General features: G+C 40.2%; 1 protein-coding gene across 2 annotated transcripts; it reads left to right on the top strand.

Annotated features, from left to right (window-relative positions):
• The first annotated feature begins 4,417 nt into the window (after window positions 1-4,417).
• On the top strand, window positions 4,418-20,924 carry cers3a (ceramide synthase 3a). 2 transcript variants are annotated; one of them, XM_085350640.1, is made up of 11 exons: window positions 4,418-4,503; window positions 6,267-6,448; window positions 6,931-7,048; window positions 10,697-10,815; window positions 10,895-10,952; window positions 11,125-11,175; window positions 11,868-11,960; window positions 16,802-16,930; window positions 17,530-17,636; window positions 17,811-17,964; window positions 18,769-20,924. In XM_085350640.1, the coding sequence occupies exons 2-11, from the start codon at window positions 6,276-6,278 to the stop codon at window positions 18,955-18,957; spliced, it is 1,191 nt and encodes a 396-aa protein (XP_085206766.1). In that variant the 5' UTR covers window positions 4,418-4,503; window positions 6,267-6,275; the 3' UTR covers window positions 18,958-20,924. The 2 variants fall into 2 exon arrangements, with proteins under 2 accessions (XP_085206766.1, XP_085206774.1); XM_085350648.1 differs by lacking the exon at window positions 4,418-4,503 and having other exon boundaries at window positions 6,210-6,448.
• Window positions 20,925-26,637: the final 5,713 nt, after the last annotated feature.

Here is a 26,637-nt window from a genome sequence, read left to right as displayed (position 1 = left end):
GTTTAAGTTGGGTGATTAAAGTGGTTGGGTCCCATTTTGTTGTAGGCAAGAAACAAAACAAAACACACTTTTCTTTTCTGTTTTATTGAAACCACTTTACAGAAAGTCTAATTGTTTCCAATGAAGAAAGAAATAGGTAGGTTTCCATGTGTAATTAGTGTGTTATTGCAGAAGAAGCTTAATGTGTACTTTGTAAAAATGATGAGAAAAAAAGCTGGCTGAAGAAGAAATGATAAATGTCCTTTTTTTCAAGCCTTCTCTGGCCGGCCGTTTGGCGTATGACATGTGGTGGAGGACTCTGCTGCAGAGCGCCCCTCACGAACTCAGTGCCACGGCCCTCGCTTGGGGGGCGGGGAGACGTGCACTGGCGTTTCCTTTTTGCTTTTTCCTGCTCCAGCCAAGTCCTCCGCCCGCTCTACATCTCTCTTATTACCCTTTATTACCTTACACTCATGCCTTTGCCTTTCACCACTTCAAAACTAAGCCTACTTCAATATTACCTTCATACGCTGGCTTTGCTTTTCGCCTTCCTCACGCTGTGTACTCACGCTTGCTAAGTACATGTGAACAGATCTTGAATAAAAAAACCCAAAACAAAACATACTTTTCTTTTCTGTTTTATTGAAAGCACTTTACAGAAAGTACAATTGTTTACAATGAACTGTACATGCAACACAGCAGTTTTATGAATATTCAACAAGAGCAAGTTACATTTGGCCCTGGTTTGACAACCACACTGGGGCACATATTCACCAAAACACAGCACACCTTGACAATCTTATCAAGCAGTGCTGTCTTCATCCTCACATGATATGAGTAATCGGATTGGCATTGTAGAAAAATGACACGCGAAGCTGTCAAACACTCTATTTAAAAACTATTAAAATAAGATATTTCTGCTGATGAATACACTGAGCTGGGTTATAGTGCTGTGGCTTATGTTGAAATCTGCTGTGCTGTAGGGGAACAGGCTGTGTTGTCTTGTTGTGTGCATGTTTGAGTTGTGTTTCTTTTGAGATGGTATATTTTTTTCTTAACAGAAACAGACTGTGTCCAGGGTGAGAAGGGTCAGCTGTGATCTGAGCTGCACGCCCCAGTGTCCTGGAGGTGTACAGGTCCTGCAGAGATGGGAGTTTGCAGCCAATCACCTTCTCAGCAGAGCGCACAACGCGCTGCAGTCTCTGTTTGTCCCTGATCAGTAGCGGTTTTTGATACGGGCGACACGGGCGGTTGCCTGGGGCGGCATCGTGGTGGGGGGCGGCATCACGGGCATCGGCAAAAAAAAAAATAATTGCTCGTACTCATGCTGCCCCGACATCAGCCGGCGCATATTGGGAATGGTACAGGCACCGATCGGCTTTCTATCGCCCATTTGCTGGGAGTAAGGGCGCCCTCCGTTTGCGAGGTGCGCCTGCTGCTTGCGGCACAGGGAGGAGAGGGCGGGGCGGCGGGGAGCAGCATCTAATAACCAACTCGCAAAATAAAACAAAATAAAGGCAAAACAACAAACACGAAAACACCAGACATTATGATACAGACTTATAATTTGCACCGATGTTTTTTCGAAATTCTATACACGAAAAGTGAGCGCGAGAGCCCTCGGTGCGCCTGCTCGCTGCTGAAGTCAAAGTAAACTTTATTGTCATCTCCGCTACATACAGTCCAGTATATAGAGAGACGAGACGACGAGGCTCCAGCTACAGCAGTGCAAGTAAACAAACAATAAATAGAAGAAGAGTAAGAAAATAAATATAAAGGGTGGGCCATTTATATGGATACAGCGTAATAACATGGGAATGGTTGGTGATATTAAAGTCCTGTTTGTGGCACATTAGTATATGTGAGGGGGCAAACTCCTCAAGATGGGTGGTGACCATGGTGGCCATTTAGAAGTCGGCCATCTTGGATACAACTTTTGTTTTTTCAATAGGAAGAGGGTCATGTGACACATCAGACTTATTGGTAATGTCACAAGAACAACAATGGTGTGCTTGGTTTCAACGTAACTTTATTCTTTCATGAGTTATTTACAAGTTTCTGACCACTTATAAGATGTGTTCAATGTGCTGCCCATTGTGTTGGATTGTCAATGCAACCCTCTTCTCCCACTCTTCACACACTGATAGCAACACCGCAGGAGAAATGCCAGCACAGGCATCCAGTATCCGTAGTTTCAGGTGCTGCACATCTCGTATCTTCACACCATAGACAATTGCCTTCAGATGACCCCAAAGATAAAAGTCTAAGGGGTCAGATCGGGAGACTTTGGGGGCCATTCAACTGGCCCACGATGACCAATCCACTTTCCAGGAAACTGTTCATCTACATCATCCTGTAGCAACTTCAAATATCCAGTGGCCTTGAGGTTTCCATTGATGAAGAATGGACCCACTATCGTTGTGCCCCATATACCACACCAAACCATCACTTTTGTTGTTCCAACAGTCGAGGGATCCATCCAATGTGGGTTAGTGTCAGACCAATAGCGGTGGTTTTGTTTGTTAACTTCACCATTCACATAAAAGTTTGCCTCATCACTGAACAAAATCTTCTGCGTGATCTGAGGGTCCTGTTCCAGTTTTTGTTTTGCCCATTCTGCAAATTCTGTGGCCGATCTGGGTCATCCTCTGAGATGCTGCAGTAGCTGGAGTTTGTAAGGGTGCCATTTGTGAGTAGCTAATATCCGCCCAAGGGATGTTCCACTAATGCCACTCGCCAGTGACATGCGGCGAGTGCTACACTGTGGGCTCTTGCTGAATGAAGCTAGGACAGCCACTGATGTTTCTTCATTACTGACAGTTTTCTTGCGTCCACATTTTGGCAAATCCAACACTGAACCAGTTTCACGAGCAAGCAGTTTGCTGACTGTAGCATGGGAGATGGGTGGTCTCGTAGGGTGTCTTGCATTGAAATCTGCTGCAATGACCCGGTTACTGCGTTCACCAGATATCAACACAATTTCGATCCGCTCCTCACGTGTTAACCTCTTCGACATGTCAATGGCTGTGAACAAAGAGAAACTTGTAAATAACTCATGAAAGAATAAAGTTATGTTGAAATCAAGCACACCATTGTTTTTCTTGTGACATTACCAATAAGTTTGATGTGTCACATGACCCTCTTCCTATTGAAAAAACAAAAGTTGTATCCAAGATGGCCGACTTCTAAATGGCCACCATGGTCACCACCCATCTTGAGGAGTTTGCCCCCTCACATATACTAATGTGCAACAAACAGGACTTTAATATCACCAACCATTCCCATGTTGTTACGGTGTATCCATATAAATGGCCACCCTGTAGAAAAACCTGACTATATAACATTTTTGGTGGCATTGTGTATCCTTAGGGTAAAAAGAGACTCAGTTTTTTAAGAGTCATCTGAATGTTAAAATTTTTTTTTACATTTTCCTTTGTTATCCTAAATGTTTATGTAGGAAAATGAAAAATGAGATCATGAGATGGCTACAAATGAATAAAAAGCAAATAATATCCTCAGGAAATGAGCTGTGGGTTTATGGCCAGGGGATATTATCTTCTGTATATGTAAATTGGAATAAAGTCAGTTGAATTCAGTTTTATTTACAGAGCGTCAAATCTCAGCAACAATTGCCTCAAAAACCAGTGATGTCTCTGTAGCTGAAAACCAGAACTTATGGTTATAAAACACCTCTTTGTTTGGGAAAAAGTTTTTATATACCATCCTCAGGCTGCAGTGGAAGTCTTGTACAAGACTAACTTGCTCTGTTAATATGTCTGTATGTGTGTACTGACCTCCCTAACAGAACATGAACATTTGGGTGTTTTTGCACAAACTTAATGTTTAAAGGTGTTTGTTTCATTGTATTTGGTCCTAATAGGAACTTTTAGGTACCTTTTCATTTTTATGTTATGTTAATGATTAATTTAGAGTCTCATCAAAGCTCTCTATTGGTTTTAGCTTAGTACAGAGTCCTGGTGCTATTTGTTCCGTCTGTACACACACACACCCTAAAGTTTAAAAATAAAACATAGGTAAACTTTAGCAAATATTCTTTCTTTCTTTAGTCTTTCTTTTTAAAGAAACATGTCTATTATATACAGTATCTGGGATATTTTTACATTTTCCAGTTTCTATTCCTGGAGGGTTTGTTCTGTCAGAGAACTTGTCTTTTGTATTTTATCAGGAGCACAGTACAAACAATGTTATTAGATCCTTTGAGGGCAGAGAGAAAAAAAAAGCCTGTGTGTTGTGGCAATCCACTAGCCTACCTCCACTTCCTGAAAGCCCTTCCCAGATAATTGTCGCTGGGTGGGTGTGACCCTAAAGAATATCAAACAAAGACAAGAGTGGCTGATTGCTTGTCATATGGTGGGGGTGGTGGTGGTAAGGTGTGTGAGTGTGTTTGGGGATGGGGTGGGGGCAACGTAGGACTTTCCCATCTGTGTTCATATTCCACAGCAAACACAAGCAGTCAGCTGATGTGGAAAAGTTCCCTTACCTGTTCTATCTGGCTGTGAAAAGGTAAGCTTTTCTTTTACTGTGACCTTGAAATGTGACTAGCAAGCAAATTGCGTGTCTTCCTTTGAATATGAGTAATATTTCCAAGTTTTTGCTAGATATCTATTGTGTTTAAACTAGAACTGTGGGCAGGAGGAGATATTTGATCCAGGCTTTTCTGCAGTAAGTGATGTGGTTTGTAACGAATCGATTCTCTGTTCTCAGCAAGATCACAGTAAATCTGAGTTATGTGGTTTGCCTCCTTGAAATAAAAAAAATAAATAGCGGTAAGCTGTTTAAGAAGCTATATTTGTCTAAGGTCACTTAAAGGATCTGTATAGCATATCACATTTATAAAACCAGCATCTATGAAGAAGGGTAATGGCTTTGACTGTGAAATTATACTTTGACTAGAGGCAAATTTCCTAACCCTAATGTCACTTGAAACACTAAACAAACAGCTAACAGACCAAGCCTGAGCTAATGGGTGAACAAAGTCAGGTGATTTAAAAGTTTCATTTAGTTTTACTTTGACATTATTATACTCTTTTTACTTTTCTGCACATTTAATACATATTCTTACATTTTCTGTTAGTGCTGTGTTTATTAAAGATAAACTTTATAAATGTGTTAAAGTATTCAAAACTACTCTACGTTGATGACAAAACAGCACATTTAGAGATATGTGTTTGTAGCATGCAGGGTGAACATGTCATGCACACCGAATCAATTCTCAGTAGATTTCAGCTGAAGTATTTATAGAGGAAGTAACAACCGTAATGAAAACTATTGTCCCCTTATTGACTGGGGGTTATAATGCGAAGCCTCCTTAACAGTGTGCTAATATGGCTACAGGGAACTGTTGTAAAGATAAATGTGATGCAAGTGAATCTACAGTAGGTTCGTGGGCATTGACACAGTCAACAACGTTTTCTTTGTGAAAGGTTGATCTTCATAGGAGTATCCTGCCAAGGAAGGTCAATAGCCAAGCTTTATTTGCTTTACCTGAAAAACCCAGTAGGATATAACAGGTATGATGTTAGTTATCAACTCTCTCTGTTAAGCTGGGCTTTCTGCTGAGAGGTTTTGTGCAGGCTAACATTAAAAGAGGGTTGTGTTGCACAAAGTTTCAGCATCAGAATAAGCTGGCACTGAAGCTTTCTTAAAATGATCCCTGTGAATGCAGCCAACTCTAAACGGAGATGTTATGAAACACTGTTGAATGAAATGAAACCGTTTGGTGATGGCTTGAAATCAACTTTTCAGCTTCTACAGTAGAGAAGAGTAGATTACACAGTCCTTTTCAGAACTATCTTTGAAATTCACATTATTTTATTATGTGATTATCATCACTTTATTTGGACTTTATTAAAAAAGTGCTTTCAAATGTAATTATATGTTGCCAAGTTGCAAGTGAGGCACTCCTTGCCTGTTTCAGCACTCTTTCTTTCTGTGTTTAGAGAGGCCTTGTTGAAAAAGTGTGGGAGTGATCTCAGGGAAAGGATCAATAAGTCAATATTTGTTTTCTGAACAGATCTGTATGTAGACTTTAGTAACTGTAACATTTTACCATACTGCTGCCCATGTAAGGTAAAGGAAAGTGTGTGTGTGTGTGTGTGTGTGTGTGTGTGTGTGTATATATATATATATATATATATATATATATATATATATATATATATATATATATATATATATATATACATATATAGTATATAGTACTACATGACTACTAATATCATGACCTTTGCCTCTCTTTTGTTTGTATAACCTTTTGGCTCCCTTAGGGAGGAGGGATGTTTGACACACTGTATGAATGCTTCTGGTCAGACAGTCTATGGTTGCCTGTGGGCCTAACATGGGCTGACCTGGAAGACAAAGAGGGCCGGGTCTATGCCAAAGCCTCCAATCTTTATGTGACTCTCCCCTATGCCTTAGCCTTTTTACTCATCAGATACCTGTTTGAAAGGTAAGCTCCAAATTGTGCACCTAAACCACCTAACCCTACTCCAGTAGAGGAGTGGGTGGTGGTGGGTTAACACTTCACTTACTTGCTTTTCATTAATCGTTCATCGTGAACCATCAACAGTGTTTGCTGGGAGTAAGCACAAATGTAACCAGTCTTCCTGGTTGTGACAGGTGATACTGTGGCTGGATATAGTTATTGCTACTATAGTTCATTTTGTGTTGCTATGGAAAAATTCAGCTTTAACTTGGAGTGTGGCTCTGATAGATTTGATCCCAGCACAACCATCCAGCACAATCGCTACTGCACACACACATAAAACAAAAAGAACAAAACAAACAAACAAATGTTGCAGCCACAGGCCTAACAAACAAAGCGCAGCCATGGCTACAGACAAAGTAACGGCCCAATATACCTGTTCTCCTTAAAATGTCATTTTCCATCATGTGCTGAATTTCATTTTGCTTATGTCTATGGTACTTCAGATGGATAGCAACACCACTTGCAGTTTCTGCTGGAATCAAGCAGAGAGTCTATCTGAAAGCTGAGGAAAATTCTATCTTGGAGTTCTACTACACTACTCAGTGTCGAAATCCTGCTCAGGTAAACCAAGTCACACACCTTTAGTCCTGACAATCAAAATGTTGTTGTTTACCTTTGGTATTGTTAGGTCTGAAAAAATAATTGTAATAATTGTAAAATAATCAGTTCTCGAGTATGTAGAGTGGGGAGCCGAGAAGGATTAGCATCTCTCCAGATGTCAATAAATACATATTATAATAATGCAACTTATTTTCCATTTTTGCTGTACTATATATGTGCTTTAGAAATTTCTAATTTGGATAGCCTTATATTCATGTCCCCTCCACATATCAGCATTGCTTCAGTTTCAGATCAGCTCAAACATGAGCTTATCGAAAGCCCAGTCATTCCTATAGTTGTGTATATATTGGGGGTAGTGGGTGGAAAACCATCAGTTCTCCATTTTACCAATACATATCGGATCTCCCTATCCCTTATATCAAATAAATATTCAAAACAGATCTGTTGTGATATTAAAATTGCTAAATCTCTACAGTGCCCAGATCTCTGTGATAATGAATAGGCATAGTAACAAAAACCTTGTTCTAGTTTTTTGTGTTCTTTATCTGACAAACGCGTCTGCTGTAGGAGGGCTGCACGAATCATTTCTTTCTTTACCTTAAACAGTATGTTGGACCTTTTTGTGGGCTGACTATTCTATTTACATTAAAGGAGAGGATATTAACAGTGTTTGCCATTTTTAAGATGGAACATTGTTGTCAAAATAAACATAACAATACCGCTTCTCCAAACTGCTCAGAACCACAGTTAACAAGATAACAATCAAACAGATAATAAGAAAATAAAACAGGATTTTCAGGTCTGTAAGACCTGATGTAATAAGTCAGGTGTGGGCTGACCCACACACTTCGGAGTGGGGCCCAGGATTAGAAGTCCTCCTCGCACAATTCTTCCACACTGCACATGAACCACTACTCCTTGCATCTCGATTAAGCCAAGGCAATAGTTCTAAATATTACACATTTGTCTTGTCTCATAACTCAGAAAGCGTGCAGTAATGGACCGAGTAGTGGGAGCGCTTTTCTCTTCATTCCCAACTTTATCCTTCGGTGATTTGTCACTTGAGTTTGGATTGTAGTTTTAATAGCTCCGTAACAGCATCCTGCATTGTTTGAATCTGCTCCTCCATGTCCAAAATATGATTATCTGCTTCCTTGAGTCTTGCGCTGGTTTTGCACACTTTGGCCTTAACTTCTTCAAACTGTTGCACATTTTCTTTTCCGATTCCCTAATTTCCATAAGTATCGCCTTAAATTGATGAGTTAATATTGACGTTCTCCTCCATTTCATTCTTTTTTGCTAGCATTAGCCCCAGCACTAGCCAAAATGTCGCCATCTTCGTTAGCTTCACTTTCTTCAGTATACATTGCAGTCATAGTTATCACCCTTCTCTTGGTTTTCACCTTGCCGTGTTTGTCATTCACCATAGCCCCATCCTAGTTAGCTTTTTATCTTGTTAGTATTTCGAGCCAGAAGCAGTAGTTCTACGTAGCTACCTCCACTGTGCGACCTGGAAGTCCTTTCTCCAGCACATTTAACACTATACAGTCCCCACTACTGAGAGACTAGTTGTTGCAGATGGGGCTGGACTCCTGGTGTCCTCAATAGCGAACCTCACACAGTTTGTGAGGCTGAGAGACTGCACCTCAGAGACCGTGGTCAGCAGCATTGGTGACCTAAAAATGCTCTCTCAGTGCTCTCTCCTGTCCTTTTTGCCCTGTACATGGCTGACTTCAGCTACAACTCTGCAACATGTCACATGGAGAAGTTTTCTAATAACACAGCTATAGTTGGGCATATCATGGATGGACAGGAGGGAGAGTATAGGAGCTTGATTGGACTTTGTAAACTGACGTAAGGTAGACTTCCGCAGGGCTAGGCATTCTGCACTACCTGTATCAATTGGAATTTGTCAGTACCTATAGGTACCTGGGACTCTGTCTGGATACCACACTGGACTGGTTAGTGAACATAGATATACTCTACAAAAAAGGGTTGGCTGAGCTTCCTGAGGAAATTGGGGTTGTTTACCATCTGCAGCAAATTCTTGTTTATATTTTACCAGTCAGTCATCACCAGTGTCCTCTTCTGTGCGCTGGTGTCCTGGTGAGGCAGCATCCAAAAGAGAAAGAGAGATGCCAACAGACAAGCTGGACAAGTTGTGAAGAAAGCTGGCTCTTTACATTGGTGGCAGGGAAAAGGACCCTGAACAAGCTGCTGTCCATCATGGACAATGACCAACACTTAATCTTCAACAAGCAGAGAAGCTAGTTCATTGGCAGACTCTTGTCACTCTACAGACATGCTAAGGAAGTCCTTTGTTCCAAGGACTATACATCTAACAAAGCAGTCAGGCGCAGGGGTAAGGTGGACTAATGGGCCCCTTCACAACCTCGCCCATACACACTCAAGGACTGTTCATTTTTGCTGGTCGTACAATTCTGGTGGTTAGACTGTCATTGCACTACAGTTATTTACTTATTTCACTTATTTTGGGATAGTTCATCACTGCTCCACAGCTATTTACTGTATTTTAGTTAGGAGGCTAGGTTTGTACAGCTCTTGTACAAATGCTTGTCTTTTTTTTTTGTAACTTGGTGTAGCCAGTTTGCTTTCTGTTAGTGTATTTGGTACAGTCGTCCCTCATTTATCGCAGGAGTTACGTTCTAAAAATATTCCGCGATAGGTAAAATCTGCAAAGTAGCCAACTTTATTTTCTACAGCTATCATAGATGTTTTAAGGCTGTAAAACCCCTCACTACACACTTTGTACACTTTTCTCAGACAGGCGTGAACATTTTCACACTTTTCTCTCTTGTTTAAACTCTCAAAGTTCAAACCTTAGTAGAAAAATAAGTCCAGTATTAAAGAATGAAACCAAAGGCACCCACAGGGGCCTCTGACAGTGCAAAATCCAGCCACAGGAGACACGGCACGAGATTGATTGACAATTGTCTACAGCCGATCAGGACGCAGAACACAATGCGAAACAGTGAGACCGTGAAAGGTGAACTGCGTTATAGCGAGGGACCGTATATGTGTTTGTGTTCAATAAAGTATCCCTCTACCTACCTACCAACCACCCCTCCCTCTTGATGCATGTTTTTGATGCAATCTCATGTTCCCGTAGAGAGTGGGAACATGAGACCAGACCGGATCTGAACCATGGACTTTCTTGCTGCAGTGTGTACCACTCCACCACTGTGCCACCTTCATTATGAACAAATGTCCAAATATAACATATTTGTTTTAAACTGTACTGGTTTGAGTCAGCGGACATGCACATTTTCCATAAGTGATGTACATTATTAACAGATTACCAAATCACGACAAATTACATCGATACATTTCTGGAGTTCTGCTGACTGCAAGCTACTGTTTCTCGCAGTGAAAGTCAAGGATGTCTCAAAGCTTGCGGATATATTTCTGCTCTTTAATTACCTTCAACAGCCTGAAGTGTGACTCCACACTTTCCAGCGTTTGTTTGCAAATGTGCCTGAGAGATTCCTGCAGTTTTGACAAAACTACATTATTTATGTATCTGAAACGAGCGGGCTAGAGATATACATTTAAGCACCTACACGATACACATATGTAAACAAACATGCATGTGTTTTTGTGTCTGTCTGCATGTGTATTTAATACCAGGTTGACATTGATGGGTTGTCTAAGAAAAGCAGTCTGTCAACGAGACAAGTGGAGCGCTGGTTTAGAAGAAGACGCAGACAGGACCGCCCTGGAGTTCTGAAGAAATTCACAGAGGCCAGGTTACTACGCTCTGCTTTTGTGAGTGTGTGTATTTGTGATTATTCTGATATTAACAGCAACTTTATTGTGTCCCAACAGCTGGCGATTTGTTTTCTACCTGTCTGCATTTATTGGAGGAATGGTAGCACTGCATGATGTAAGTAACATAACCATTTCAACATTTTTCCAACTCAAGGCAGTGATGGTTAAATGATTAAGTCTCTTTACTCATTAGGCTTTTGTCTGAACAGCTCTTTATAAGTTAACATTTCACCACTCTTCTTTATTTTGCATTACCTGTACAAATATAATACCTTTTTTTTCTGCAGAAAGAATGGCTTTATGATACTAGGGAAGTATGGACAGGTTTTCCCAAGCAGGTTTGTTGCATACTCTCCCACACCACATGCCATAATCATCAATCAATCATCAAGAGCAAAAACACAGAAAACCACAAAACCACTGAGGAAACATACGGAAAACACAGGCAAGGGCAATAAAAAAAAGAGTAAAAAACAAACTCAGAAAAAAAGAACTCAGAATTCTAACAATTATCCATCATCCAATGGGATGATGGATCCAATTATCCAATCATCCATCCCACGCTACTTATAGATGTCCATCTAACATCCGGTTAGGTCCATAGATTTTTGGGCATCACACATTTTTGTAATTTCTCTTCTGTACACCACTACAGATGTGAAGTTCAGCAGACATTCAGACAAAGCAGACGATACATTTATTTATTTTTGCAATCAGTACAAACTGAAAAAACAGGGCTATACTTTGTGAAAGGATTGTAAACCTGCCATGTTTCTTGCCATGTGGGACTTTAATTACTAGTACTCAGATTTCCTTTTCTTTCAGTGTTTAACAGAAGCATCAACCTGTACTAGCATTTACGTGGAAAGCTGCAAATTGGTGTAAACAATAGATTCCTCTGCAGCTTATTTTTAGCCTTAAGGTCTAGGGGAAAAAAACAGAACCTTATGGGACGAACCTTTTGTCTGTATAACTGATTATAATTTTGTCCCGTCTTCTTGAATCTGTCTCTTTGTCTCCCTGTCTGCAGACCATGCTAGAGTCTCAGTACTGGTATTATATCTTGGAAATGAGTTTCTATGGCTGTCTTCTCTTCAGTGTTGCTTTTGATGTCAAGAGGAAGGTAAGTAGTGGTTCTTAGAGACCACAAACTTCAATTCAGTTCATTCATCTGCTTTCTTTTTTTCTTTACATAATATGTAATGTATAATTTTAACCATTTCTAGATATGTGAAAGAGTATTAGTATTAAAAAAGGTAATATTATTTTTTCGAAACTTCAGGCTAATATTAATATTTGAATCTCAACAATACAATACTCAACAAATGCAATTATACATACTGCTCAAGAAAATAAATGAAGACAGCAGACTCGTACTCGTATAGACTGGGTAATTTGTTGGAAAGGATGCTATATTGTTGAAACTGAAATTAAAATGATTAGCCTACAGACACCTGAATTCAAAAGCAGAGAATCAAATTGAAAAAGCGGCAGCGGCAGGCTCGTCCATTTCCCAACATTTAATTGCAGCAACTCAAAGTGGTGCTCAGTGTTCCTGCGTCTCTGGATCTTTGAGTTTGTTGTGGACTCGCGATTCTTTCTGCTGCATCTAAGAGATGACTTAAGTGCTAACTCTGTATAGTTTAGTTTTCTCTGTTGGGTCTGCGTTTATTTCTAGTTTCTGGTTTTTGTTATTCCTAATCTCATCCATGTGTCTTGCCATCAGCGTCTCCTTTGTAGTCAATCTTTTCTTGGTGTCACAAGTTCACTTTCTGTTTCCTGTTTTATTCTGATAATCTCTTGTCTTGTCTGCCTTACGCTCAGTTGTATTGTTACAGTTTTATATATTACACTTCTCTCTCTGCAGTGGGGCTATGAGTTGTGGTGAGAACTACTAGGAAAGGTTTTTGTGTGTCTGTGTGTGAGGTTAAGCACAAGCAATGTCCAAATGTCCACAAATTTAAATCAGTGTATAAAGATGTGGTTTTTATGCAGTACAGGGATGAGGGCAGCATTAAGCTACAAGAGGTCTTTTCAATATAGATATTTCTAGTGTGGTAAATTATCATTGTTATATAATGTATTACATATACTCAGGAAGCAGCTGCTCAGCTACATGACTGAACTATAAATATCTGAAGGGGGTGGGAGTACATAAGTGTTATTTCTTCCCACTCCTCTTCAAACACCTGTTTCACTAGAAGACAGACCTAACCAGAAGACCTCACCCATACCTGGGTATCACTCAGCTCCTCCATGAGGTGCAACCTGGCAGTGTTGGATAAACTGAAACATAATGCCTCAAAGGTGTTCTATTGGACTTAGGTCAGGCAAGCATGGGAGCCAGTCAGTGGTATCAATTCCTCGATCCTTCAGGCACTGTCTGCATACTCTCACCATTTGAGGCCAGGCATTGTCATGCACAAGGAGGAACCCAGGGCCTACTGCACCATGACTTAGTTCAGGAGGTATGGGAGGTTTGGAAGTTTGGTGGTTTGATCGATGGCTGCTCCAGTCTGCCAAGCCAAGTATACTTGGGCAAGATACTAACCCTAGGTTGCTCTCCGATGCATCCACATGAGTATGAATGTGTGTGAATGTTAGATAGAAAGCACTTCTGTGGAGAAATAAAGCATAGAAAAAAGTGCTTGTATAAATAGGTGTCAACTGATAAATGAGGCAAGTTGCATGAAACATTTTGTGTGCTCAGACAGAGTAGTAAAGTGCTATATAAGAACTAGTCCATTTACCGTTTAGCCTGTAGAGGTCTGTTTGTCTCTCCATGGATATTCCTCCCCACACGATCGCTGATCCACCAGCAAACCAGTCATACTGAACGATGTTACAGGTAGCTCAGGTAGTGTTCTCCACTGCTTCTCCAGACCCATTCATGTCTGTCACATGAACCTGCTCTAATCTGTGAAAAACACTGGGCACCAGTGCAGGACCTTCCAATTCTTGTATTGTATGGTGAATGCCAATCGAGCACCATGGTGCTGGGCAGTGAGCACAGGGCCTTCAGGCCACCCTCATGAAGTTTGGTTCTGATTGTCTGGTCAGAGACACACACAAGTGGCCTGCTGGGGGTCATTTTGTTGGACTCTGGCAATGCTCTTCATGCTCCCTGCACAAAAGAGCAGATACTGGACCTCCTGATGGTTGAAGACCTTCTACCAGGGCTCCTAGAGTAACAGCCTATCTCCTAGTATCTCCTCTCTTGAGACTTTGCTAGGAGATACAGCAAACCTTCTGCCAATGGTACATATTGATGAGCCATCCTGGATGAGTTGAAATATCTGTGCAACCTCTGTAGGGTCCAGGTATTGCATCATGCTACCAGTAGTGATACTTATCCTAGCCAAAAGGAAGTAGCAGTGAAAAAACAATCCGAACAGATGTGGAGGGAAAAATGTCAGTAGCCTCCACTTGTAATACCATTGCTTACTCATTTCCTTCGGGGTCAACCTTCAGGATCAATAAAGTTTTATTGAATTGAATTGTTTTGGAGGTTGTCTCATTGTTGCTCCTCTTGAAACCGAAGAAGCTAAAACTGATTAACAACCCCATTTACTACCTTACTGACCAAATCAATATTCCAGATGTTTAACTGACATTCTAATGGAATTATTTGAATCGCTATCTGTACAAAATGAACATACGTAGTACTAAGAAATGATCGTGAGAGAAAGGAAAATCTTACAGAAGAGAGTGGGCATACATGAAAGCTAAACAAACAATTAAACCTTACTTTCTGTGTCTTACTGTCTGCATTTTAAAGAGTTCACTTCAACTGAAAATAAGATGCTATCCTTCATAGAAACAGCAGGCTTGGTGAGAACAGATATCCAGCCACACTGATGGACTGATATAATCTTGGCATTTTGGGTGCAGAGCTACTTTAACTGATCAGTCATAGCAACATGGCAAAGAAAACAGTCCAAGCATCTATTCAATCTAATTTTATTACCTTTAAGACTCGGTGCTTGGTCCCTTTCTTTCCAGTACACACTATAGCCCTTCTGAAGACATATGAGTTGTCTTATCAATGCTACCTGTTGTAGAGAAAGATAAAAAAACAAAACAAAATAAAACATGTTTAACCTATTGTGATCAGGCATGTGAAGAAGTTTCCCTTTCTTTCTAATACATGAAACCTCCTGACAGGGTTTTAATAGTTTTGCAATTTTCATTAGTTTTTATTTTTATTTAGTTTTGACTTCAGATTTTCAAATTTATATCAGTTTTAATTAGTTTTTACCATTTGTTTGCTAGTTTAGTTTTTGTTTTTTTTTTTTTTTTAGTTGTTTGCAACATTTAAGTGTAACAAAATCCCAGTTTCATCATATCAGTCATGCTCTTCTGCTCATCCTTGGGTATGTTGCTATTCCAGCTGCCATACCCTGCACCCTGGACAGGTCGCAGGGCTAACACGCAGAGACAGACAACTCACATTCCCACCTATGGGGAACCTCTGGGTTCTTAAAAAAAAAAAAAAGGCCAGATGAACAACCATTGATAGCAGGCAACTATAAAAGATAAATCTTGGCCCCAATGAGACTATTAACTTTTGCAGCACCAGGTGTTCGTAATTTTGGTTCAAGTGAATTGCTAAACTTTTTGAAGGCAACTGACTCACACAGTTGTGTAGATGTCCCCGTCTCAATAAACATATTCATCAACGCTTCCTCTCGCTTGTGATGTTCCTGCAAATTGACCAACCAGCAGCCATCGGCTCGCTGTTGCAACCACTGCATTAATGTTTTTTGTGGAGTTGTCTCGGGATGCATCACGCTGCCTTGCCCGGGGTTAGCTTCTGTTTCTGGGGATGAGGGTTGAGTGTGCTCCCTTACCTTCTCAAGGTAAGCTAGGTTAGCCTTCTTGTGCGAGCTTTTTTTTTCTTTTTTTTTTAAAATTAATTAATTAATGAATGAATTTTTATTGTATATATGTGTGAGCTTTTCAAGTGCACTTTAAGGTTTGTGGGATTTTTTCCCCTTTAGAAATGTCCCTCATAATTTGTCTCTTTCCACTACAAGACACTTGCTTTATCCAAAACACAGTCATATTCAAAGTAATCCCAAATTGGATTCGACTAACGTGCTGCCACCTGCTGGCATAATGTGACACAGCAAGAAAAAACCCTGAAAACTACACTTCATTTTCACCCTTGACTATTGTAGGACACGCACACATCAATGAAAACTAAACACATTTTCGCTATAAATTTAGTTAATTTTAGTTAGTTTTGTGAACACTCATTACAGTTTTAGTTGGTTTTCATTTTTTTGCAAAGTCTTGTTTTTATTTTTATTTCCGATAACGAAAATGATTTGTTCTAGTTGTTATTTCGTTAGTTTTCGTTAACGATAATAACCTTGCCTCCTGTTAATTAGATTCTGTTGGAGTGTACAAAGATAACTATTAGAATGCAGGAAATGGGGAAAAAGTTCTTCCTGTCTTTTATGGTATTTTTTATATTTCAAATCAAATCAAAATCAAATCAAATCACTTTTATTGTCACATCACATGTGCAGGTACATTGGTACAGCACATGTGAGTGAAATTCTTGTGTGCGAGCTTCACAAGCAACAGAGTTGTGCAAAATACAATAATGTAAACAAGCAAAATACAAGAATGGCTACATCTGAAACTAATAAATATATGTACATATTTAATGGTATTATTATAATTGATGCATTCTGAAACTTGTTCCACTATTATGAAAAGTGTAAATAACGTTAGAAATGTTTATTTATTTATTTATTTTAACTTGGCAGAGTCAGCGCTGTTTTCTGCGTCATGACTTTCTGTATTTCTCTCTCTCTCTTTGCTTTTCTTGTCCTTCTGTCATTTAACAACATGTACCTTTTTTTAATATGCAAACATGATTTGTGATGAAACAGTACTCCCTGTGTTGATTGGAGTTTTCTTTGTGTGTTTTTGTGTGTTTCTTATCTCCATCAGGACTTTAAGGAGCAAATCATCCACCACTTGGCCACTCTGGTCCTCTTATCCTTTTCCTGGTGTGCCAACTACATCCGTGTAGGAACACTGGTTATGCTTATCCATGATGCTTCCGATGTTTTCCTAGAGGTCAGTCTCGGCCACATGTTTGGTGGCCACATGAAGGTATAGATTAACCTTTAGTAACTGGACACTGCTTACAGTTCAAAATAAATCCACCTGGTATTGCAGGTAAATGAAAATAGTTGTGACACAAAAGGAATCTTAGCTCAAAAACGAGCAGCATGGGTAAAAATGAGACCTCACCTAAGCAGTAACGTATTCTGAACAATGACCACATGGTGATATTTTTCAAAAATACACTTTTTGAAGTTTTCTCTTGTGAATTGTCAGAAAGCAGATAAAACATGCAAAGTGCCAATACCTGTTTCTGTTACTTTGTGGTGTGCCACATATTAAAGAAAAGAAAATATTTGAGATCTAGAATATGATGGAAGTGTTTCTACTTCACTGAACCCTTTTCACTCTCCACCAGTCGTGGGAGATGGCTGACCTGGTTCTGCCAGAGGTTTCTTCCTGTGAAAAGGGAGTTTTTCCTTCACTGTCACCAAGTGCCTTCTCATGCGGGTCAACTGATTGTTGGGACTTACTGGGTCTTTATCCTACATAAAACCTGCTGTGTGTATATGTGTGTTGTTAATTAATGGTAAAACTCATTTTTCTTTTAGTCTGCCAAATTATTCAACTATGCCAAATGGGAGAAAACCTGCAAAACTCTCTTTGTTTTGTTTGCCATAGTGTTCATGGTAACACGACTGATCATCTTTCCATTTTGGTAAGCCGATAAATAAGACTTAAGTTGTGTGTTTTTTTCTTCAAATTAAGTCTAAAGTAACCAGTGAACTAAGTTTATTGGTCTTTGTTCATTCATACTCAAGCAGATTTCCTATACATGTATTACATTTAGTATGTAACAGATTTTTACATTTTTGATATGCTTGTGTTTCAGGCTGATCCACTGTACTTGGGTCTACCCTGTTCTCTATTACCCTGCCTTCTTTGGTTACTACTTCTTCAACACAATGCTGGTGGTCCTGCTTTGTCTGCACATTTTCTGGGCCTACCTCATTCTACGCATGATCAGGAAATTTATGTTTGGCACAGTAAGTCTGCTGTGACAGTATTTATCCACGTCTCTCTTTACACCCCACACTCCTAAAGAACACCCACAGGATACTCAGAGGGCCATAAAATACATGTGGACTGGGTGGGCAAACTCGAACGTCCTTGAGATGATAAAGAGCTGGCCCAGTGTTCCCCAACCAGAATTAAAACATGTACCCTGCGTTCAAAGTTTGACTAATGAACAAACTCTGCGATGTTGCAGAGGCATGTCAACCAAGACAGCCCTACAACATCCAGAGCCTTCAAGAACTCAGGTAAAGGCCAGACCATCAAGTAGGTTTTAAGTACCTTACTGACCTAGTTTCCCAGTGATGTAAGAAAGCTAATAAAACATGCAATTTTCAATGAAATACTCCAAACATACCACAAACATGGTTCAAAAGGTTAGTTAGTAACTCAAACCAACACGCCTAGCAAAAATGGATCTTTTAAATAGCAGGTATGTGGTTCTTTGCATCCTATAAATGCAGATCACTCTTACGTGGTAACTTTAAAATGCATCATTTCGTCCAAATATGTCACTACGTTGTTAAAAAACCTGCATTGTGATGAGCAAAATGTTAATGTCCAGGCTTCAAAATGCTCAACAAAGCTTTGTGTTTTACATTGAAAGGAAGCCAAACTGCTACCCAGAGTTCTCTGCTGCATCTCAGATTTCAAATCTGCTTTCAAGTAGACATTTTGTCCTCTTTGGCGGCTTTTTTCTAAATACAGTCTCCTTTTCTGTTGATTTTCCCATCATGTTTTTCATTCTGTATTTTTACTGTAATCATTTCATTCAGCTAACCAAAGATGAAAGAAGTGACAATGAAGAGGAAGATGGGGACGAAAGCAGCTCAACACAGGATGAAGTTGAACAAAGGCACAAGCCTGCCGGATCACTGGTGGCTGATAAGAAGTATGACAAGAACGGAGGGTCTAGATCCTTATCTCCACCAGAGAACATCTGCTGGTCAAAGACTGTGTGCTGACTCGTATTCACGACTCTGAGTACAGGAGAATAATCCTGAAATAGACTTTGTGTTTTGCTTATCAAAAAAGTCCAGCGAGCCAAACATATCACATATACATGCATTAAGTAACACAGCCCAACTGTTGCCCTCCACAGACAAGAAAGCTACACTTAAACATTGTTTTCAGATTTTGAAACTCAAAAAGCTCTGACTATGCAACAGAATTCGAGTTTGAAACATGCCTCATGTGAGCAAAACAGACTCTTACACAGAGCACCTCTGCAAAATCGTGCTGTAAATGTGTTTAAAGCTATTTTAAAACAAAAAATCTGGAGAATATCAGGAGAATCAAGTTCCACAATTTTACCTTTCTTACATGCAGAATACATTAGGAATAGCCGAATAAAAACCAGTTTAGGATAGTGTTAAGACAGCATATCGAATGCAGGAGGCACAACAAAAACAGAAATCAGGGAAGAAGCAGGGAGCTGAAAAATTGAAGATTCAGAGCTGTATTTATGTCTGAAAACAACTTCAACACGAACACATGACCAGGTTTAGATGTTTTCAGATTTAAGTTAATTATTTTCCCTTCTTAAATGTATCTATTACAATCCAGTTTTCTATTAGACTTTGCAATACCTGCTTTGGTCAACCACACAAAGATTGCATTATAACAAAAAAAGTTTTAAAATGATTCCCATATTCAACTTTTTTTTATTGTACTGGTACTGTGTTTTTAGAAAGCATGAATAGAATGCTGATAATGAGCACATTTGTATCACATTTGTTCTTTTCTACCAAAATGAAACCTGTTTGTTTCCATTCCAAAGTGAAAAAAAAGAAAACAACCAAACAAACCACTCCCACTAACACTTGGAATGATGCTTAAACTTGGGTTGATAACTGCAGTAACTGTCACTGACCAAATCAACTTTGACAACTGTCAACTTCGAATCCTAGCATGTTAGGTATTCATTCAAAACACAGAGAAATCCCACAGTCACCTGATTATGGTCATAACAACATTTTAGTGTAAGTTTACAAGATGAGCTGTAGGGAAAAAGTAGCATCCTTGTTGCCTCTATCAGCTTTTCAGATGTCATGGTCTTCCTGGAAACATAAGCAGCAAGTTCACTGTCTGAAAGAGGCAAGTTACAGAAAAGCAGATGAGTTTTGAAGCATGTGTGCATTAGTAACTCAGGGGAACTGAAATAGTTTGTTTGGGACTGATGTTTTACTTCTTTAATTTTATTTGTCGTCTGTCTTTTTTTTTTAACATCTGGTTCTTATTCAGCGTGACAGTAAGACAACAATGCCACCATGAGGCCAAAGAGAAGCATCGTGCTACTTGTTGCTGTTTCTCCAGTGACTAAAAAAAATAAAAAGTGTTATAGGTTTTAGACAGCAAAATGAAAAAGCTTTTTTTTTTATTTATATGGTCAAAACCCAGTTGTGAGGAATTGTCATTGTCACATTTGTCACAATTTCACCCCAAACCAGAATTTGTCCATAAACTGTTGTGTTCGTTTTCTTTTCTTAAAGGAAGTACATCTTTTAAAAGATGGAATTCGCTTCAGCAGTTGAAATTATAACTTACAATGTGCTGGACCTTGATGTGAACCAGCAGTCTGCTCCACAAAAAGGATGACCCTTAAAGCAGGCGATACAGTTTTATACTACAACAAAAACAAGTATTGATACGTCCTGTACTTCATTCTCCTCTTCCTCTGCCCATCAAGTTTGTTTTGTGCTGTAGCTCTAATCATATCGCTGTCACATCTGTACCCTGGACTGTTTTTTGACATTTGTTGACTATAGTATTCATAGTGTTCTGTATTGTTCAAGAGAGCATCAGCAAACTTGTTAAATTAAATTTCTGGACATTGAAGATTACCTGGCTGATCAGCTGCATATCAGTGTTACTGTATAATGTCAGGAGCCAATGGGCTTTCCAAGTGCAAAAGAAAAAAATCTGATAAAGTTTACTCTTACATTATCCACATTGTGTAAGAGAATTATTATTATTATTTTATTGTCACTGTTTTTCATTTCAAAACTATTTAATTCTATATATTCTATATAATTCTAGGACACATTTCATTTACCTGATCTCACACATATACAGTGTTTTTAAAAGCTCTTTTCCTAACTTTCTCACACATGCAGTAATACTTGCAAAGCAATGGGGTAAATAAGAGTTTTAAGTATCCTTGGGCGAGATATTTAAATCTATTGCAGGAGCCGGGGATCATTTCTGCAACCTGTGGCTCAGTTGACCCACTCAGGTGGCACAATGAGTTTCTGAAAAAAATATTACTTGATTTGAAAAATCTCATTCAGAATGAAAATAAAATGATGAGTTTCTGCCTTTAAGTTCATTAATACTTTTTCAGGGAAATTGCTCTGACTCCAACTCTGAGTTCAGCTAACAGCAAATCCTACTAGACTTTGCCCTTTTTGGGGGTGGAGGGTGTTAAAAACAACTTCCTGCTCTATTTGTTTTGTCAAATCTGGATGATCTCTAATTTCCTGCTTTCAAATTCAGATAAAACTGGGTTATTGTAGCTTTCAGTTTGGATTTGTGAGACTGACACCATCTCTACTTTCACAGTTTTTCCCCATTGTTTGACAGGCCACTGTACTGTCTGTAGTAAGTGTAACACAAAACAAAAAAAGGCTTACAGTAGTCATTATGATGACTGGAGAAGAAATGGTCATAGTATTTTACATTAAGCACATCAGTGTTCAACTGGTGATGGGTTGTGTGTGTCATTTGAAAACAAAATACCATTTTGAGAAGAAATTACATTCTCCAAAAGTTGGTTCTGTTCATCTGGACGCAGCGTTTTCAGTGGGAGAAACATTTCGTCATCATCAGGTGACGTCTTCAGTCTCAGCTGACTGCAGGTTTCACCCTTATAAACAGCACATTTGCATAATGACTGAAACCAGCGAATGAAGGAACAATGGGCTGAGAGGTCAGTTCCTTATTCATAATTATGCAAATTCTCATGACCATTGATCAACAAAGCCCACTGATCAATGGCCATGAGTCCCATTCACAGAGAGTTGGGGAATGGCTGCAATCACAGCATTGTAAGATGGTGACAGATGTACCCTTAGGCCCCTCCTCCATTCAGAGATGGTCTTTCCCTTTTCACGTAAATGGCCTCCTTGACTCCGCCCTCAAACCAGCGTTCCTCCCTGTCCAGGATGTTACATCCTCATCATTGAAAGAGTGTCCACTGGCCTGTAGGTGTAGATAGACTGCAGGTGACTCTTCTGTGTTGTAGCCAGAGGTTGTTTGGTTTCCCCGACGTATAAATCCTGGCACTCCTCCTGCACTGAACAGCGTACACTATGTTACTCTGTTTGTGTCGGGGGACCCGATCCTTGGGGTGCACCAGTTTTTGGTGCAGCGTGTTTTGGGGTTTAAAAGCCACAGAGACCTGGTGTTTAGAAAAAATGTGTCTCAGCTGCTCCTATAGTCCTGACATATACAGGATCACTACAGGTTTTCACTTGGGCGGCGGTTGTCCTTCTCTCCTGGATCAGCTGGAGCTTTCTTCAGGTGCCTTCCCAGCTTTGACAAAAGTCCAGCTGGGATAACCACAGTTACTCAGGGCCTTCCTGATGTTCTTCTGCCTCCCTGGCTGCTGTGTCAGTAGGGATGGTGTTCGCTCTGTGTTGTAGCGTCCTGATGACGCCCAGTTTGTGCTCCAGTGGATGATGAGAGTCAAACCTTAGATACTGATTCGTATCCGTAGGTTTCCTGTACACATCAGCTTTTAGATGTCCCCCATTACTGATGGAAATCTCACAGTCTAAGAAGGCTAACCTGCCTCTTTTCATATCCTCCCTGGTGAATTTGATGTGTCGGTCCACCGAGTTAATGTGATCCGTGAATTGTGGTATGAGATTTGATTTTCACCCCGGTGTCATCCACATACCTGAACCAATGACTTGGTGGTGTTCCAGGGGAGGATAGCAAAGCCCTCTTTTCCACTTCCTCCATGTACAAATTGGCCACGATGGGTGAAACTGGGGAGCCCACGGCACACCCATGTTTCTGCCTGTAGGACTGACCCTTGTATGTGAAGTAGGTGGAATGAAGACACAGTTCAAACACACTTGGTCGGTGCTGAGAGCGGTCCTGCTGCTGAGGTTGGTGTCATCCTGTAATCTCTTACGAACTACCTCCAACACTTCCGTGACTGGGATGCAAGTGAAGAGAGATGTAACGTCGTACGAGACCATGGTTTCATCTGCCTCCATAATGACATCTCTCACCTTCCCAACAAAATCCAGGGTGTTCTGGATGTGGTGCTCAGAGTTGCCCACCAGCGGGTTGTGTCACGGTCCTGGGTCTTATGACCCAGTGTTTTGAGTTTCAGTTCTTTTGATGCTGTTAGTGTATGTTCTAGCTTATTATGTTTCCTATGTGCATCTGTTTATCAGTTCCCCCTTGTATTGTCATACCCAGTGAAGTCTCCCTTGCCCTTCGCTTCGTGTGTTTCTTATCTATGTGTCTTATGTTGTCAGGTCTGCGTTTCATTAGATTTCCTGTTTTATTTTGAAGGGTTCCTGTGTCCCTAGGTTCGATGTTGTTAATGTTACGCTCCCCTTGTCACGTCGTTATGTTCATGTGTGTCAGCTGTTTCCCCATGTGTTCCCACTTTCCTCATTATCCTCCTGTGTGTATTTAGTCCGCGTGCTTTCAGTCATTCCTGGTCAGGTCGTCTGCTCATCCATGTCTCATCTCCAGGTATCTCTGTCAGTTCACTATGCTTAAGGTTTTTCATGTTTAGTTTTAGTTCACCCAGTTTAGGTTAGTGTTTAGTGTTCACCAATGCCCTATTATTTGTACCCTCGTTGCTAGCCTCAATAAACGGCTTGTTTTTGTTAATCCACGCCACGTTTTGGTCTGCGTTTGAGTCCTCTTTTGCAACACATACAGTCTGCCCCAGCCAGACTGTGACAGTACGACCTGACCAGGAATGACTGAAAGCACGCGGACTAAATACACACAGGAGGATAATGAGGAAAGTGGGAACACATGGGGAAACAGCTGACACACATGAACATAACGACGTGACAAGGGGAGCGTAACATTAACAACATCGAACCTAGGGACACAGGAACCCTTCAAAATAAAACAGGAAATCTAATGAAACGCAGACCTGACAGCATAAGACACATAGATAAGAAACACACGAAGCGAAGGGCAAGGGAGACTTCACTGGGTATGACAATACAAGGGGGAACTGATAAACAGATGCACATAGGAAACATAATAAGCTAGAACATACACTAACAGCATCAAAAGAACTGAAACTCAAAACACTGGGTCATAAGACCCAGGACCGTGACAGGCTGAGGATTGAAGCCAGAAACTTGGAGATGTTATAGGTGACAGAGTTGATCATACAGACAATCGGTCTTAAAGGTGCACCCTGTTTATGTAACTTTGGTAAACCTTTCAGACTTGGTGTAGACCCCCCTGGATGAGGTCCGGTTGATAGCCTTGTCTTGGTCTAACTGCTTCAGACAGTCTCTCACCCTCTTCTTGTAGCCACTTCCTGGGTCTCGTTTCAGGGGCTCATAAGTATTTTAGAATAGAATAGAATAGAATTCAACTTTATTGTCATTGCACATGCACAGGTACAGGGCAACGAAATGCAGTTTGCATCCATCCAGAAGTGCTTTAGTGATATAGATATATTACAATATATATTATAATATAGATATGTGAGTATATTACAGAAATGGGTCTATTATGGTATGTTATAATGTACACGGTATGAAGTATGTTGTGAATATTCTATAACTATAAGTATGTACAGGCTGTAGTGAGTACAAGCTATGTACAGGATATGAACAGGATATAAATATGAAAAACTATACAGAATATGAAATAAATAACTTTACAGAATCTGGGATATACAGCTATACAGAAATGGGAACTATGCAAGTTGTAAACAGTTGTAGGATTAAAAATTATCGAATGTACAGAATGATTATTTACACAGAGCTATACAGTAGTGCAGTTAAGATAAGTGAGGGTGTAGATAGTTTCTACAGAGGCTATATAAAGTGCTAGTGGTTGTGAGTGGTGGTTCAGTCCATGTTATTATTGTGTTTGAGGGTACAGTTGTCCATTGTGGGTGTGTGTATGTTCAGTCCATGAGTTTAACGTGGGTCAGATGTCAGGAGGCAGAGTTCAGGAGTCTGACAGCTGTGGGGAAGAAGCTGTTCCGGTACCTGGTGGTCTTAGTCCGGAGGCTCCTGTGGCGCCTCCCAGAGGGCAGGAGGGTGAAGAGTCCATGTGATGGGTGACTGGGGTCTTTGATGATTTTCCCAGCCCTTTTCAGACACCGCTTCCTGTAGATGTCTTTTATGGCAGGAAGTGGTGCTCCGGCGATGCGCTGGGCAGTTTTCACGACCCTCTGCAACGCCTTCCGGTCCGAGGCAGAGCAGTTCCCGTACCAGACTGTTATACAGTTGGTCAGGATGCTCTCGATGGTGCAGCGATAGAAGTTCACCAGGATGTCTGAGGACAGGTGGTTCTCATGATAGTCTTTTTGGTTTAGCAATACTGTGCACCTACCCTTGTCCGCCAGAAGGATGATGATGTTGTTGTCATTACTAAGTGATGTGAGTGCCTTCCTCTCCTCCATGGTGATGTTGGATGCTGGGGGCTTTGCATTGCTGAGACAGGCTAAAACTTTCGTCCGTAGTTGCTCTGCTTCCACTTCTGCAATATTGTTATTTCAAATTGCTGTTTCTGTGGCTGTGATCAGGTCCGCTAGCGGGATTTGTCTCAGCGTGACAGCAAAATTCAACCCTTTAGCAAGGATGTTTTTCTCTGTTTGGGTGATCTGTCTGTCAGACAAATTCTTCACCCAGTTGTCCACATCCTCGGTATCATATCCTCCTCTCTTCTGGCTGTTGAGGACACTCTCCGTATTTTGCTGTGGTTTCCGACGTACAACAAGTCAAACTTCTTTTGTTGCCTGGTCTTAGACTTCTTGTAAGAAGAAATTACATTGTTTTGAATGTAGAGTTTCATTTTGCAGGACAATTGAAGGGTTTTGCCCATTTTGTGTGTTTTTTTGATTTGTGTGTAGTGAGGCATGCTTTCAAAAAATGTGTGTAAACAATTGGGAAAAACTGTAAAAGCTGATTAAAGGCTCAATTATAGAAAAGGATTAGGGCCACTGGAAAAAAAAAAGTCTTTGTTTTTTGTTTCTTTTCCAGAATTCTGAGAAAAAGTCTGAATTCTGACTTTTTCCCCAGAATTTTTTTTTTCTCAGAATTCTGATTTTAATCTCAGAGTTCTTGGAAAAGAAGAAAAAAAGACATGCCCACTTTTTTTCTTTTTGTGCCCCTAATCCTCTTCCATACTCAAAAGCTCAATGTTTGCTGATGTTTTAAATGCTGTCTGTAGCGCATCTGCAAGCACTTAGAACTGAAAGAGTAGGTTGAAGGAAGATTCTCTCTATTAAAATACATTGTAAAATGAGCTATCCAACTGAGTCCCAGCAAATTGTTGGGTTCATTTTCCTTATGAGAGGAGACAAATAAACTCAAAAGCTTTCAGAGTTTGTTAAGTGGTTGATGTTTTGATGTTAAGTTAGTTTCACATGGTACAATGGAACTCTCCTTTAACAGAGTTTTTATAACATGGTGGATGTT

Source organism: Diplotaxodon limnothrissa, linkage group LG1, assembly GCF_057381915.1.
Source record: "Diplotaxodon limnothrissa isolate DT_005_m linkage group LG1, D_limnothrissa_male_GT1.1, whole genome shotgun sequence".
Taxonomy (NCBI): domain Eukaryota; kingdom Metazoa; phylum Chordata; class Actinopteri; order Cichliformes; family Cichlidae; genus Diplotaxodon; species Diplotaxodon limnothrissa.
Note: the sequence above shows the minus strand (reverse complement) of the source record. Positions and strands in the feature narration are given on the sequence as shown.